At 45.7% G+C, this 13,409-nt stretch overlaps 1 protein-coding gene across 4 annotated transcripts in view; it reads left to right on the top strand.

The window, feature by feature from the left end:
- The window catches only part of rasgrp3 (RAS guanyl releasing protein 3 (calcium and DAG-regulated)), a 99,376-nt gene that overhangs the window by 69,333 nt on the left and 16,634 nt on the right, over positions 1-13,409 (top strand). For 3 of the 4 annotated variants that reach the window (XM_068045352.1, XM_068045349.1, XM_068045350.1), the window contains 3 exons: positions 4,901-5,048; positions 10,862-10,898; positions 12,697-12,849. In XM_068045352.1, coding sequence (XP_067901453.1) covers positions 4,901-5,048; positions 10,862-10,898; positions 12,697-12,849 — 338 coding nt within the window. The remainder of the gene's footprint in view (positions 1-4,900; positions 5,049-10,861; positions 10,899-12,696; positions 12,850-13,409) is intronic. The other variant, XM_068045351.1, reaches the window with a different exon arrangement.

Below are 13,409 nucleotides of genomic sequence, written 5' to 3' on the forward strand. Positions count from 1 at the left end.
CTAATCTCTCTGCCTGTCAATACTCCTTAGGGTTCTGTCATTTACTGTATACTTCCCACCTGCATTAGACCTTCCAAAATGCATTACCTCACATTTGTCCGAATTAAACTCCATCTGCCATTTCTCCGCCCAAGTCTCCAACCGATCTATATCCTGCTGTATCCTCTGACAATCCTCATCACTGTCCTCAACTCCACCAACCTTTGTGTCGTCCGCAAACTTACTAATCAGACCAGCTACATTTTCTTTCAAATCATTTATATATACTACAAACAGCAAAGGTCCCAGCACTGATCCCTGCGGAACACCACTAGTCACATCCCTCCATTCAGAAAAGCACCCTTCCACTGCTACCCTCTGTCTTCTATGACCGAACCAGTTCTGTATCCATCTTGCCAGCTCCCCTCTGATCCCATGTGACTTCACCTTTTGTATCAGTCTGCCATGAGGGACCTTGTCAAAGGCTTTACTAAAGTCCATATAGATAACATCCACTGCCCTTCCTTCATCAATCATCTTTGTCACTTCCTCAAAAAACTCAATCAAATTAGTGAGACACGACCTCCCCTTCACAAAACCATGCTGCCTCTCGCTAATGTCCATTTGTTCCAAATGGGAGTAAATCCTGTCCCGAAGAATCCTCCCTAATCATTTCCCTACCACTGACGTAAGGCTCACCGGCCTATAATTTCCTGAATTATCCTTGCTACCCTTCTTAAGCAAAGGAACAACATTGGCTATTCTCCAGTCCTCTGGGATCTCACCTGTTGCCAATGAGGATGCAAAGATTTCTGTCAAGGCCCCAGGAAATTCTTCCCTTGCCTCCCTCAGTATTCGGGGGTAGATCCCATCAGGCCCTGGGGACTTATCTACCTTAAGGCTTTGCTATGAGACAGAAAGGTGAGCGCGAGGGCGCCTTAAAATGGAATCCCTCTCGGAAGCCTGCTAAAAGTTTAAAATTAAAGAAGGCCCTCAGCTCTTAGGGCCATCAATGTGGAGGGGAAACCCCTCCATAGGAATGGTTTTGGCCACAGCTGCAGCCTTTTCATACTTATGGTTTAGTCACTGGGCCAGCGAAAGGAGGCACCAATGACCCTCCGGCCTGCTGCTGGACTCAGCAGGGGGCTGGTCCAACACCGGGGACCATCTTCCTGCACTGTACCCGGCAGGAAGATCTCTGATAGTCTCGCGCTACTCAGGGATACGATCGCCTATGTACGGGACAGGAGGGTGGCCACATGCCTCATCAGCCTGGACCAGGAGAAGGCTTTTGACAGGATATCGCACACCTACATGATGGACGTGCTTTCCAAAATGTGGTTTGGGGAGGGAATTTGCAATTGGATCAAACTGCTCTACACAAACATCAGTAGCACAGTCTCAATCAATGGGTAGGAATCAGAAAGTTTCCCGATCTAATCTGGAGTCAGACAGGGCTGTCCTCTCTCCCGTCTTGTTTGTTTTCTGTATTGAACCCTTTGCTGAGTCGATTACGAAGGATACGAGCATAAGTGGGGTGACAATCCCAGGCAGCGGAGGCACTCAGGTTAAAACTTCCCTGTACATGGATGACGTCGCCGTCTTCTGCTCGGATCCGCAGTCCGTTCGCAGACTGATGAGCATCTGTGACCAGTTCGAACTGGCCTCGGGAGCCAAAGTTAACCACGGCAAGAGCGAGGCCTTGTTCTTTGGGGACTGGGCTGACCGATCTTTGTCCCCTTCACCGTCAGGTTAGACTAGCTGAAGGTGCTGGGGATATGGTTCGGAAGGGCCGGGGCTTGCAGCAAAACCTGGATGGAGCGAGTAGCCAGGATACACCATAAGCTGAGCATGTGGGAGCAGCGATCTCTCTCCTCTGTGGGTAAGAACCTGGTCATCAGGTGCGAGGCGCTCACGTTGTTGCTGTACGTGGCGCAGGTCTGGCCCATACCCAATCCTGCGCTGTGGCGGTCACCCGAGCCATTTTCCGCTTCATCTGGGGATCCAAAATGGACCGGGTCCAGAGGGACATGATGTTCAAATCTCTGGATAAGGGCAGGAAAAATGTACCCAACGTCGCCCTCATCCTGATGACCACCTTCGTGTGTGGCTGCATCAAGCTGTGCGTAGATCCCCAGTATGCAAACACCAAGTGTCACTACGTGCTGAGGTTCTATCTGTCCCCAGTGTTGCGAAGGATGGACCTGGTCACATTGCCGCAGAACGCTCCATCCAGTTGGACCGTGCCGTACCACCTAAAAGTGTCTGTGCAAAAACACATTTGACCACCAATCCATCAGGCAGTGGTCTGCCCGGGATGTCCTCAAGGCCCTACGGGAAAAGGAGATGGTGGATCCGGTCGGATGGTTCCCCGAGCAGACTGCCAAAATCATTTGTCAGAATGCCTCATCACCAGAACTTTAAAACAAGCACCAAGATGTAGCTTGGTTGGTGGTGAGAAGAGCCCTCCCCGTCAGCTCCTTCCTGCACGCCCGGAGTCTCACCGCCTCCGCACGCTGCCCTTGTGGTGGCTGCGGTGGGGAAGAGACGGTTGCCCACCTCCTTCTGGAATGTGTCTTTGCAAAGCAGGTGTGGAAAGAGATACAGTGGTTTTTGTCGATGTTTATCCCAAGCAGCTCTGTAACACAGGAGTCTGTGCTCTACGGGCTGTTCCCAGGGATGCACACTGAGATAAACATCAACTGCTGCTGGAGGACCATCAATTCAGTGAAAGACGCTCTTTGGCCTGCCTGAAATTTGCTGGTCTTCTAGCACAAAGAGTTGTCCAAGACCGAATGTTGCAGACTGGCATATTCCAAGGTCCAGGACTAAGTGCTGAGGGACACACTAAAGCTTGGGTCAGCCGTGGCAAAGGCTCAATGGGGAAAGACCACTGTGTAAGGTCTCTCCACCAAGGTGAACTGAGGGGCGCAACCCATGGAAAACCCCTCGGGTTGTATCCAGAAAATATGGGTTTGCTGCAAAATGTATATGGCATGTAAAATGAAATGGAGAGCTTGTGAGGCAACTCACTCCTGTATTGAAGGAAACTGATCTCCTTTGCACTCCTGGTATTGTCGACTTGTTGCTGTTTTGTACTGTTCTATAATGTATTTTTTATTTTACAGATTTTTATGAATAAAGTATATTTTGGGAAAAAAAAAGGTCCAACACCGGGGAAATGCCTGCGAATTCTCAAAATGGCCCCTTCGTGGGGTCTTAATTGGCCTAAATGTCTCCCCGCCTCTGGGAGCGGGTTGCCGATTCCCGTGGCAGCCCACCCCCTGAGAACCTCCCTGGGAGACGGGACAGCGCAGGGATCCATTCCAACACGCAACTTTCTGAATTTCCCCGCGCGCCATCCTTTGAACCCGCCTCAGCCTCCATGGGAAAGTTCAGCCTTCTGTCTCTTATAGGTTTCAGTAACTTCTCCACAATTGACGTTAAAGTGACAGGTCGGTTCCTCGTTCCCTTCTTAAATAATGGAGTAATCTTTTCAAGTTTTCAAAACCAATCGCACAATTCCTGAATCTAGAGAGCTTTGGAAGATTGTGACGCATGCACCTGCAATTTCCTCCCTATTGCTCCTCATGTCTTTTAATACCCTGTGATGAAAACCATCAGTTCTTAGAGAGAACAACTGTGTGCGCTATTTCTGTCATGAGAATGATGCAGAAATAACGTGATGATCTGTGTCAACACGATTTTGGTCACCATGTCCTTTGCTTGCAAACAAATGGGAAAATAGCTTTTCCTGTGGAGATAGAGCTTCCTGTGAACTGTAAGCCTCGAGCACTACATTTACATTTCTCCTGTGAAAGAGATTATTCAGGCCCCATCTTTAAGCCATAGATACCAGCTGGAATAGGGTGGGAAACAGAAGATCTCGTTACTGGATCTCACTCTTATGCTGAAATTCATTTTGTTCCATTTAAAGGAATTTTGCAGGTTTTTGATAGTGAGGGGAGGTGATGGAGGGACAGTGATTGGCCCCACCCACTCCATTTCAATCATACACCAATCAGCTAATCTTCCAAAAATACTTTTTTGTTTATGCAAATTTTAAGGGGCCTGGAGGAGCAGCAAAATAACATTTTAAACCTATCTTTTTGAGCCTCTTCTGGTCTTCAATCCTCTTCGCTGCTGGGTTGGCCTGGCTGGAGACTCCCTGCCACTCCCCGTTTGGGCCACTGAGTTAAAATTACAGTTGGATCCTAATGATGTCATCGGGACCCATCATGCACATGTTAAAAAGGGCCCTGTTGGTTTTGGTCAGGTGTCCTTACCTGCTCAGGGGAGCAGGTGAAAATTGTAACCTGTTAGTTGCAGGGCGGGTAAACAACTTGAGCCATTTTAACTGCCCCCTCCCCCTCCCGGTTTCAGCCAGGTGGGTAAGGTTAAGATCACCTCCAGTCACACCTATTGACCCATGACACCATTTAATGTTACTGCATTATTGTTAAATCCTTTTAAATAAGGCGGTGGGATTCTCCAATCACTAGTGGGTGGATGCATTATATCATGTGATAGTGGACAATACCATCAGGAAGGTCAACTGGCCTTCAATCTCTGTAACCTGGATTTGAATAAAATTAAAACTATTAGCGTATTTGTCCACTGCATAATTTGCTGCTTGTCACTGATTGAGGCTAAATTGGTATTCTTATTCTGAGAGGTCACATGATGCAGTGAAATAGAAAATATCACTCTGGTACAATAGGGAATTTTCTTCTCATATTTGTGAAAGTTACATTTACAAATGAAAACATTTATCTTATTATTGACAGCTTTTTCATTCTTTCTTCGGTTCTCTTAATTTTAATTAATTTAATTAACTTTCTTAATTTTACATTTTAATTGCTTTTATTTTCCAGGATTTGTACAATGATTAAAAATATATTTTCTCCTCCACATTTGATAGGGATGGCCGTATCAGCAAAGATGAAATGATGGCCTATTTCCTAAGGGCTAATTCCCAGCTGCAGTGCAAAATGGGACAGGGCTTTATTCATAACTTTCAAGAGATGACATACCTCAAACCCACCTTCTGTGAGCATTGTGCAGGATTTGTAAGTACTCCCAGTGGGAATGCACTGAATACAACTAAGGAATAGCCTTCTAGTTTCTCCTTTAAGCTGGATGCTTTCCTTTGACTGTTTTGTTTCCTGAATGCAATTTGTAATGTCAACCAACCACCACAAATCTGCTCTGATATTTTGTAAGACTGTGTGGAGAAATCTTGGAGATCCAAACTCAGACCTAAAAAATCTAAATGTCCAGAGTAACCAGGTCTGATGTGCACAGGAAAGGGTCCCCATTGGACCTCAGGGACTAGTAGGATACCACAAAAATGAGGAATTCCCTGCAAGGTAGGTTATCTTCCTCTCTCTTCCTTCATACATTGTTGGAATTGAGAAATACCTACTAACATTCTTCTCTGGGCCATGGATCATGCGCCTGCATCGAGGGCATTCCTATTGGCTTGCTGCTGTGAGCCCATCTGGGGCTTGCCTAGGATATAATTCAGGCCTGGCTCAACTCCACTGGCTTTTGGAAACAGCTAAATGAAGAAACCAGGAAAAAAAAGGACTATCAGTTAGATTTCCGTATTTCCGACACAATGTAAAGCTGAGAATCAGAGGCGGCATTGTAGCAGCATCTCAGGGTCATAGAGTCATAGTTATACAGCACAGTAAGTGGCCCTTCGGCCCACCGTGTCTGTGCCGGTCATCAAGCACCTATCTATTCTAATCCCATTTTCCAGCACTTGGCCCATAGCCTTGTATGCTATGGCATTTCAAGTGCTCATCTAAATACTTCTTAAATGTTGTGAGGGTTTCTGCCTCTACCACCTCTTCAGGCAGTGCGTTCCAGATTCCAACCACCCTCTGGGTGAAATTTTTTTTCCTCCAATCCCTTCTAAACCTCCTGCCCCTTACCTTAAATCTATGCCCCCTGGTTATTGACACCTCCGCTAAGGGAAAATGTTTCTTCCTATCTGTCTAGGCCCCGCATAATTTTGTATATCTCAATCAGGTCCCCTCTCAGCCTTCTCTGCTCTAAAGAAAACAACCCTAGCCTATCCAGTCTTTCTTCATACTGAAATGCTCCAGCCCAGGCAACATCCTGGTGAATCTCCTCTGCACCCTCTCCAGTGCAATCACATTCGTCCTATAGTGTGGCAACCAGAACTGTACACAGTACTCCAGCTGTGGCCTAACTAGTGTTTTATACAGCTCCATCATAACCTCCCTGCTCTTATATTCTATGCTTCGGCTAATAAAGGCAAGTATCCCATATGCCTTCCTAACCACCTTATCTACCTGTGCTGCTGCCTTCAGTGATTTATGGATTTGGTGTACACCAAAGTCCCTCTGTACTTCCTAGGGTCCTACTGTCCATTGTATATTCCCTTGCCTTGTTAGTCCTCCCAAAATGCATCACCTCACACTTCTCAGGATTAAATTCCATTTGCCACCGCTCTGCCCATCTTACCAGCCCATCTATATCGTCCTGTAATCAAAGGCCTTCCTCCTCACTATTTACGACACCACCAATTTTTGTGTCATCTGCGAACTTACTGATCATACCTCCTATATTCACGTCTAAATCATGAATGTACACTACAAACAGCAAGGGTCCCAGCACCGATCCCTGTGCTACACCACTGGTCACAGGCTTCCAATCGCAAAAACAACCCTCGACCATCACCCTCTGTCTCCTGCCACTAAGCCAATTTTGCATCCAATTTGCCAAATTGCCCTGGATCCCATGGGCTCATCTTCTTAACCAATTTCCCATGCGGGACCTTATCAAAAGCCTTACTGAAGTCCATGTAGACTACATCAACTACTCTACCCTCATCTATGCATCTAGTCACCTCCTCAAAAAATTCAATCAAATTGGTTAGACATGATCTCCCCTGACAAAGCCATGCTGACTATCCTTGATTAATCCCTGCCTCTCCAAGTGGGGATTAATCCTGTCCCTCAGAATTACCAATTCAATAAATATTACTTGGTTTACAATTACTTGGTTTATCCCTACTACCTCCAGTCCTCTGGTGCCTCTCCTGTGGCCAGTGAGGATTTGAAAATTTGTGTTAGAGCCCCTGCAATCTCCTCCCTTGCCTCACATAGCAGCCTGGGATACATCTCATCTGGGCCTGGGGATTTATCCACTTCTAATCCCGCTAACACCACTAATACTCCTCCCTTTCAATGCTAATATGTTCAAGTTTATCACAATCCCCCTCCCTGATCTCTACACCTACATCGTCTTTCTCCATAGTGAACAGATGAAAAGTAATCATTTGAAACTTCACCTACGTCCTCCGACTCCACACACCATTGCCACTTTGATCCCTAAAGGGCCCTGCCCTTTCCCTGGTTATCCTCCTGCCCATAATATACTTATAAAACGCCTTGGAATTTTCCTTTATCTTGTCTGCCAGTGTTTTTTCATGCCCCCTCTTCACTCTTCTAATTACTTTTTCAAGTACCCCCCTACACTTTCTATACTCCTCTAGGGCCTCTGCTGTTTTCAGTGCTCTGAATCTGCCATAAGCCTCCTTTTTTTCCCTTATCCAATCCTCTATATCCCTTGACATCCAGGGTTCCCTGGCCTTGTTGGTCCCACTCTTCACCTTTGCGGGAATATGTTGGCCCTGAACTCTCACTATTTCCTTTTTGAATGACTCCCACTGGTCTGATGTAGACTTTCCCACAAGTAGCTGCTCCCAGTCCACTTTGGCCAGATCCTGTTTTATCATATTGAAATCGGCCTTCCCATAATTCAGTACCTTTATTTCCGGTCCATCTTTGTCCTTTTCCATTACTATCTTAAATCTTAGAGTTATAGGCACTATCCCCGGAATGCTTTCCCACTGACCCTTCTACCACTTGTCCGGCTTCATTCCCTAAGATTAGGTCCACTACCGCCCCTTCTCTTGTAGGATTTTGTACGTGCTGGCTCAAAAAGCTGTTCTGGATGCACTTTAAGAATTCCACCCCCTTTAAGCCTTTTGCACTAAGACTATCCAGTCTAATATGGGGGAAGTTGAAATCCCTGACTATTATTACCCCATTATTTTTACACCTCTCTGAGATTTGCCTACATATCTGCTCCTCTATTTCTCCCTGACTGTTTGGAGGCCTGTAGTACACTCCAAGCAAAATGATTGCACCCTTTTTGTTTTTAAGTTCTACCCATATAGCCTCATTTGAGGAACCTTCTAAGATGTCATCCCTCCTTACTGCAGTAATTAACACTTTGATCAATAGTGCAATGCCACCTCCTCTTTTACACACCCCCTGTCACGCCTGAAGATTCTACGCCCTGGAATATTAAGTTGCCAGTCCTGCCCTTCCCTCAACCATGTCTCTCTGATAGCAATAATATCATATTCTCCTATGTTAATCAACACCCTCAATTCATCTGCCTTACTTGTAAGACTCCTTGCCTTAAAATAGATGCAATCCAGCCTTGCATTATTCGCTTGTACCTTAACAGGTCTATAATTGCTCTGCCTTCCAGACTGACTTAGTTTCACTTCTATATTTGGCTGTGCATCACCCCCAACTGTACCTTCACTCAGTATCCCATCCCACTGTCAAATTAGTTTAACACCACCCCGCCCCCCCCCCCCCACAACAGCACTAGCAAACCTCCCAGCAAGGATGTTAGTCCCGTTCTGGTTCAGGTGCAACCCGTCCGACTTGTACAGGTCCCACCTTCGCCAGAAACCGACCCAATAATCCATGAAACTAAAGCCCTCTCGCCTGCACCATCTCTTCAGCCACGCACTCATCTGCTCTATCCTCCTATTCCCGTACTCACTAGCACGTGGCACCGGGAGTAATCCAGAGATTACAACCTTTGAGGTCCTGCTTTTTAATCTGCTACCTAGCTCCCTAACTTCTTGTGCAGGACCTCATCCCTCTTTCTACCTATGTCGTTGGTACCAATGTGAACCATGACCTCTGACTGTTCACCCTCTCCCTTCATAATGTCCTGCAGCCGCTCCGTGACATCCATGACCCTAGCACCGGGGAGGCAACATACCATCCCGGAGTCACGTCATAAAATATTTTCATAAGCAGAAAAGTCCCATAACTACAAAGAATCAAATTATTGACCCATCTAGTCAACATCACGAGTCCACATATTTTTCATATTAAATGTTCTATCTCCCTAAATATGGCATTTGACATACCATTGCATTCATTATCATAGAGAATATTATAAAAGGCTGAGAATACTTTAGCAATCCTGACTGTGTGATGGGTGTTAACTCTAATCTTTCTCCAGAAATGACTAGCCACCATCTTGAAAATAAATCTTGTGGAGCTTATTTCAAAAATCAAGAGTTAAAACCTTGTGTTAGTTATTTCTCACAAAGCTAGATTCTGCCAGTGCTGCTCTGAACTGGATACCAGTATTTTTTGTTTCTTTCATGGGATGTGAGCATCGTTGGTAAGCCCAGCATTTGTTGCCCATCCATAATTGCCCTTGCGAAGGTGGTGATGAGTCGCCTTCTTGAGCTGCTGTAGTCCATCTGGTGTAGGTACACCCACATTGCTGTTCGGAAGGGAGTTCCAGGATTTTGACCCAGCTACAGTGAAGGAACAGCAATATAGTTCCAAGTCAGGATGGTGTGTGGCTTGGATGGGAATGTACAGATGGTGGTGTTCCCATGCATCTGCTTCCCTTGTCCTTCTAGGTGGTAGAGGTCGCGGGTTTGGAAGGTGCTGTCGAAAGTGGTGTGGCGAGTTACTGCAGTGCATCTTGTAGATGTTACACACTTCTGGCACTGTGCGCTGGTGGTGGAGGGAGTGAATGTTTAAGGTGCCGATCAAGCGGGCTGCTTTGTCCTTGATGGTGTCGAGCTTCTTGAGTGTTGTTGGAGCTGCACACATCCAGGCAAGTGGAGAAATATGTTAAAGTGACCTGAAGGTAACATTTCCTCTGATTTTGCGATCAAGAAATGTCTGTCCTTCATTTGACACTCCCCATCCTAATCAACATGACAGACATCAGGAACTCTGTGAAGTGGTGATCATTAAACAAGTGTTCCAAAGCTAATCCAAATTTCCTGCACTGTCTCCTGAAGATTACACCACAGTCATAGCCATTGATCACTTTCCACATGTCACTAAAGCAGGATGCATTAGATCAGTGGACATTCTGTGTGACACAAGAACGGAAGCATACTGTGCATGAGGGCTAGGACTCATACCCCTCTCAACTGCTTTTAAAGGGTGCTGTCACTGTCAAAAATTGTTTACTGTTTCCATGTTTGCCAAAGGACATGATGGCAGAATTCATATTGTGTCACATCACAAAGCTGTGGCATCGATTGTTACCAACCAACGTTATTTGGTATTATGGCACTCTGATTCTTTGCTGGATGTTTTTAGCCTCAGCGGTACTAAGCAAACCCTCTTTCATTTTTTTGCTCCACCGTTAGAGTGAAGTAAACAATAACTGAGCTGTTTTCACGGTGCGTCTTAATGGAAACAGCTGCACCCTGGTACAAAACAGTTAAGCAGCTGGGATGTAAAATGTGGCCCAGTCATGTTCTCTTGCTGCTCCCAGCCCAATGCAGACACTTTACGAAGATGAGTTTGTCATTGAGTTTTTATTTAATCCATTGACCCTTTTCAGTTCTACTTTGTCCTGTTCTAAGAGAATTTTGGGAGTAGTGCTGGTGACTGACACAGGTCTGAAATAATGATTCCCTTCTCTATCTGGCAGGAAGGGTGTTGTGAACAGCTACATCCTGTTTGCGCTGCAGCAGGCCCATGCTACTTCCTCTTTCATTACTTCACCATCCTTCCGATTTCCCTACCAAATCACTAACATTCTTTTGTTCTCTTTGCAGCTCTGGGGTATAATCAAACAGGGATACAAGTGTAAAGGTAAATAAAAACTTGCTCTTTGTTTTTAGCCACCTATTGTGTTAGGGTAGGCAAAGGAAGTTTTAGGGATACAGAGTTAAGAGATCTGGGTCCTTGGAAATCAGTCTCCGCAAACCAGTAAAATCTACAATCTGCTAAGATTGAATGAAAAGTCAGAATTGTTACTGCCAAGCTGTCAATTTTTTAAACACTTTCATTCTGTGAAGGGTAGAGGGGACATGGTTGTATCACTTTTTTTATTCGTTCATGGAACATGAGCGTCACTGGCAAGACGAGCATTTATTGCCCTTGAGAAGGTGGTGGTGAGCCGTGTTTTTGAACCGCTGCAGTCCATGTAGTGTAGGTACCCTCACAGTGCTGTTAGGGAGGGAGTTCCAGGATTTTGATCCAGTGACAGTGAAGGAACGGTGATATATTTCCAAGTAGGGGTGATGTGCGGCTTGGAGGGAAACTTGCAGGTGGTGGTGTTCCCATGCACCTACTGCCCTTGCTTTTCTAAGTAGAAGTTGAGGGCTTGGAAGGTGCTGTCGAAGGACCCTTGGTGAGTTGCTGCAGTGTATCTTGTAGATAGTATAATGAAGTGATTCAATTTATCAGATTAATGAAACAGCAAAGAGCGCCTGCGATATTTTCACACCATCGACTGCATCACTCATTCAGTTGGCTTCTCTAAATGTGAAAATTCCAGTTTGAAAACAGTCTTCTGACTGAGCAAATGCTTAGACAGAAATACCCACTGTGGGTCTGGCTTCACCCCCACCAGGTGTCACAGCCTGGCTGCAGAACAGGCCTTGGTGCGTATGAGAAAAGGGCAAAGAAAGGCCTCAGTCCCATTAATACTTACCCTGCCCACAAATGGAAGCTGTGCTAGTTGCAGGATTTTCTCAATAAAGTTGCTAAGGTGAGCTTTCTATCATCATGTGATACGTAGGCCCAACATTTACAGGGTGGGTACGAGGGAGGCCGAAAATGGCCAAAGAAACCAGTAAGCCTGGGGATGCGGAGCATCTGCCGACCTTAATGGCGGGGATTCATTAACATTATTTAGCTTCGTTTCCTGCCTCCATCACGATTGGGTGGGTGGGGTGAGACAGTTTAATATTGCAACAAAAATGTTTCTTAGTGCATCTCATTACTTGTGCACAATGGCAGGGAAAGAGTATTGTTCAGCTTATAAAGAGCAGAGTAATTATCAATGTCTCTTTGAATGAAGAGTACCGTCCCTTCCTGTATAGCCTGAAAAAGCTCTCTACACAGCAGAAGTCTGATTTCCCGGTCAGTTCTTCTGTGTTACTCAAAATTGCCATTGTATGTCAAAGCAGGCTGTGCTGTCAAAGTACCGATGCTGGCCTGTGCCAGCAGGATGCAAACTGGTCGCTGGGTTTCCCTGAAGTTTTGCCCGCCCTTCACTATGATTTGTTTTTGTTGTCTGAGAGTCCACGGCCACCGCTGAAAAGGAATTGACAGTATATAGTGCCCATGTGCCTGACCACTGCCCAAAGGAAGACATCTCCAAACTGAATCAAAACCATTTTATTAAACAGTGACGTCATGGAGAGGGCAGGGTGCTATCTTATTAATTGCCCGCAGTGCCCCAGGATTGGCAAAGGGACAGTGCACTGTCGATTCATTATGGTTATTTAACAGTGGCAGTTATAATGGAGTCATTATTGTACCAGCTTTTCAGTCCGTTAGGGAAGCTCAGTGATTCTGGCCCAAGAGCTGAGCATGCTCATATTGGGCTGCTTTGAGGTCAATGTCAGCCACTCTGTGTAATTCTAACTTTCTTGCCCTGCAGACTGTGGTGTGAATTGTCATAAGCAATGCAAAGACCTGTTAGTATTAGCATGCCAGAAGCTGCGCAAGAGCAGCTCCTTGGAGAGTGCTTCACCACCTCTGCACACCCATGGCTCCCTGCCTAGCAGCCCAGCGATACTCTCCTGTGGAAACGGTAGGGACCGCTGCTTTTAATCTTGGAATGGTAACTTGGGAGTATTTGGAAAGGTGCAACTTTGTGATTTATTCCCCTTTTTAATCCCCTCTTCAGTGGTGTGTACCTTTTTACTCTGCTAAATGATGCAGACATTGCAACTTGGTTCTATGTAACTATTGATGTTTGCAGACAAATTGCTCTGTCCACAATTGAAACTGCGGCATTAATTTATTTATTTTAAATGTATTAATGGCACAGCAGTGATGTTAAACATTCATCCACTAATATCAACCACTAATATCTTTGTAGTGCCTGTAACACATTAATGAACTGAGCAGATGCAGCTAATCTTTTCCCACTCCTCTGCCAGCCTCTCCCCTCCCAGTAAGTAGGCCATGAACACCATAGATGTGTGGGCAACTCACTCCCAGCCCTCTAGCACTACCACTCTGAAATGGTCAGCAGCAGGTGTACCAAAGTGTACAAAAGCAAAACACCGCAGCTGATGGAAACCTGAAACAAAAACAGAAAATGCTGGAAATACTCAGCAGGTCTGGCAGTACCTGTGGGGGAAAAAA

This window comes from Heterodontus francisci, chromosome 13 (genome assembly GCF_036365525.1).
Source record: "Heterodontus francisci isolate sHetFra1 chromosome 13, sHetFra1.hap1, whole genome shotgun sequence".
NCBI classification, from domain to species: domain Eukaryota; kingdom Metazoa; phylum Chordata; class Chondrichthyes; order Heterodontiformes; family Heterodontidae; genus Heterodontus; species Heterodontus francisci.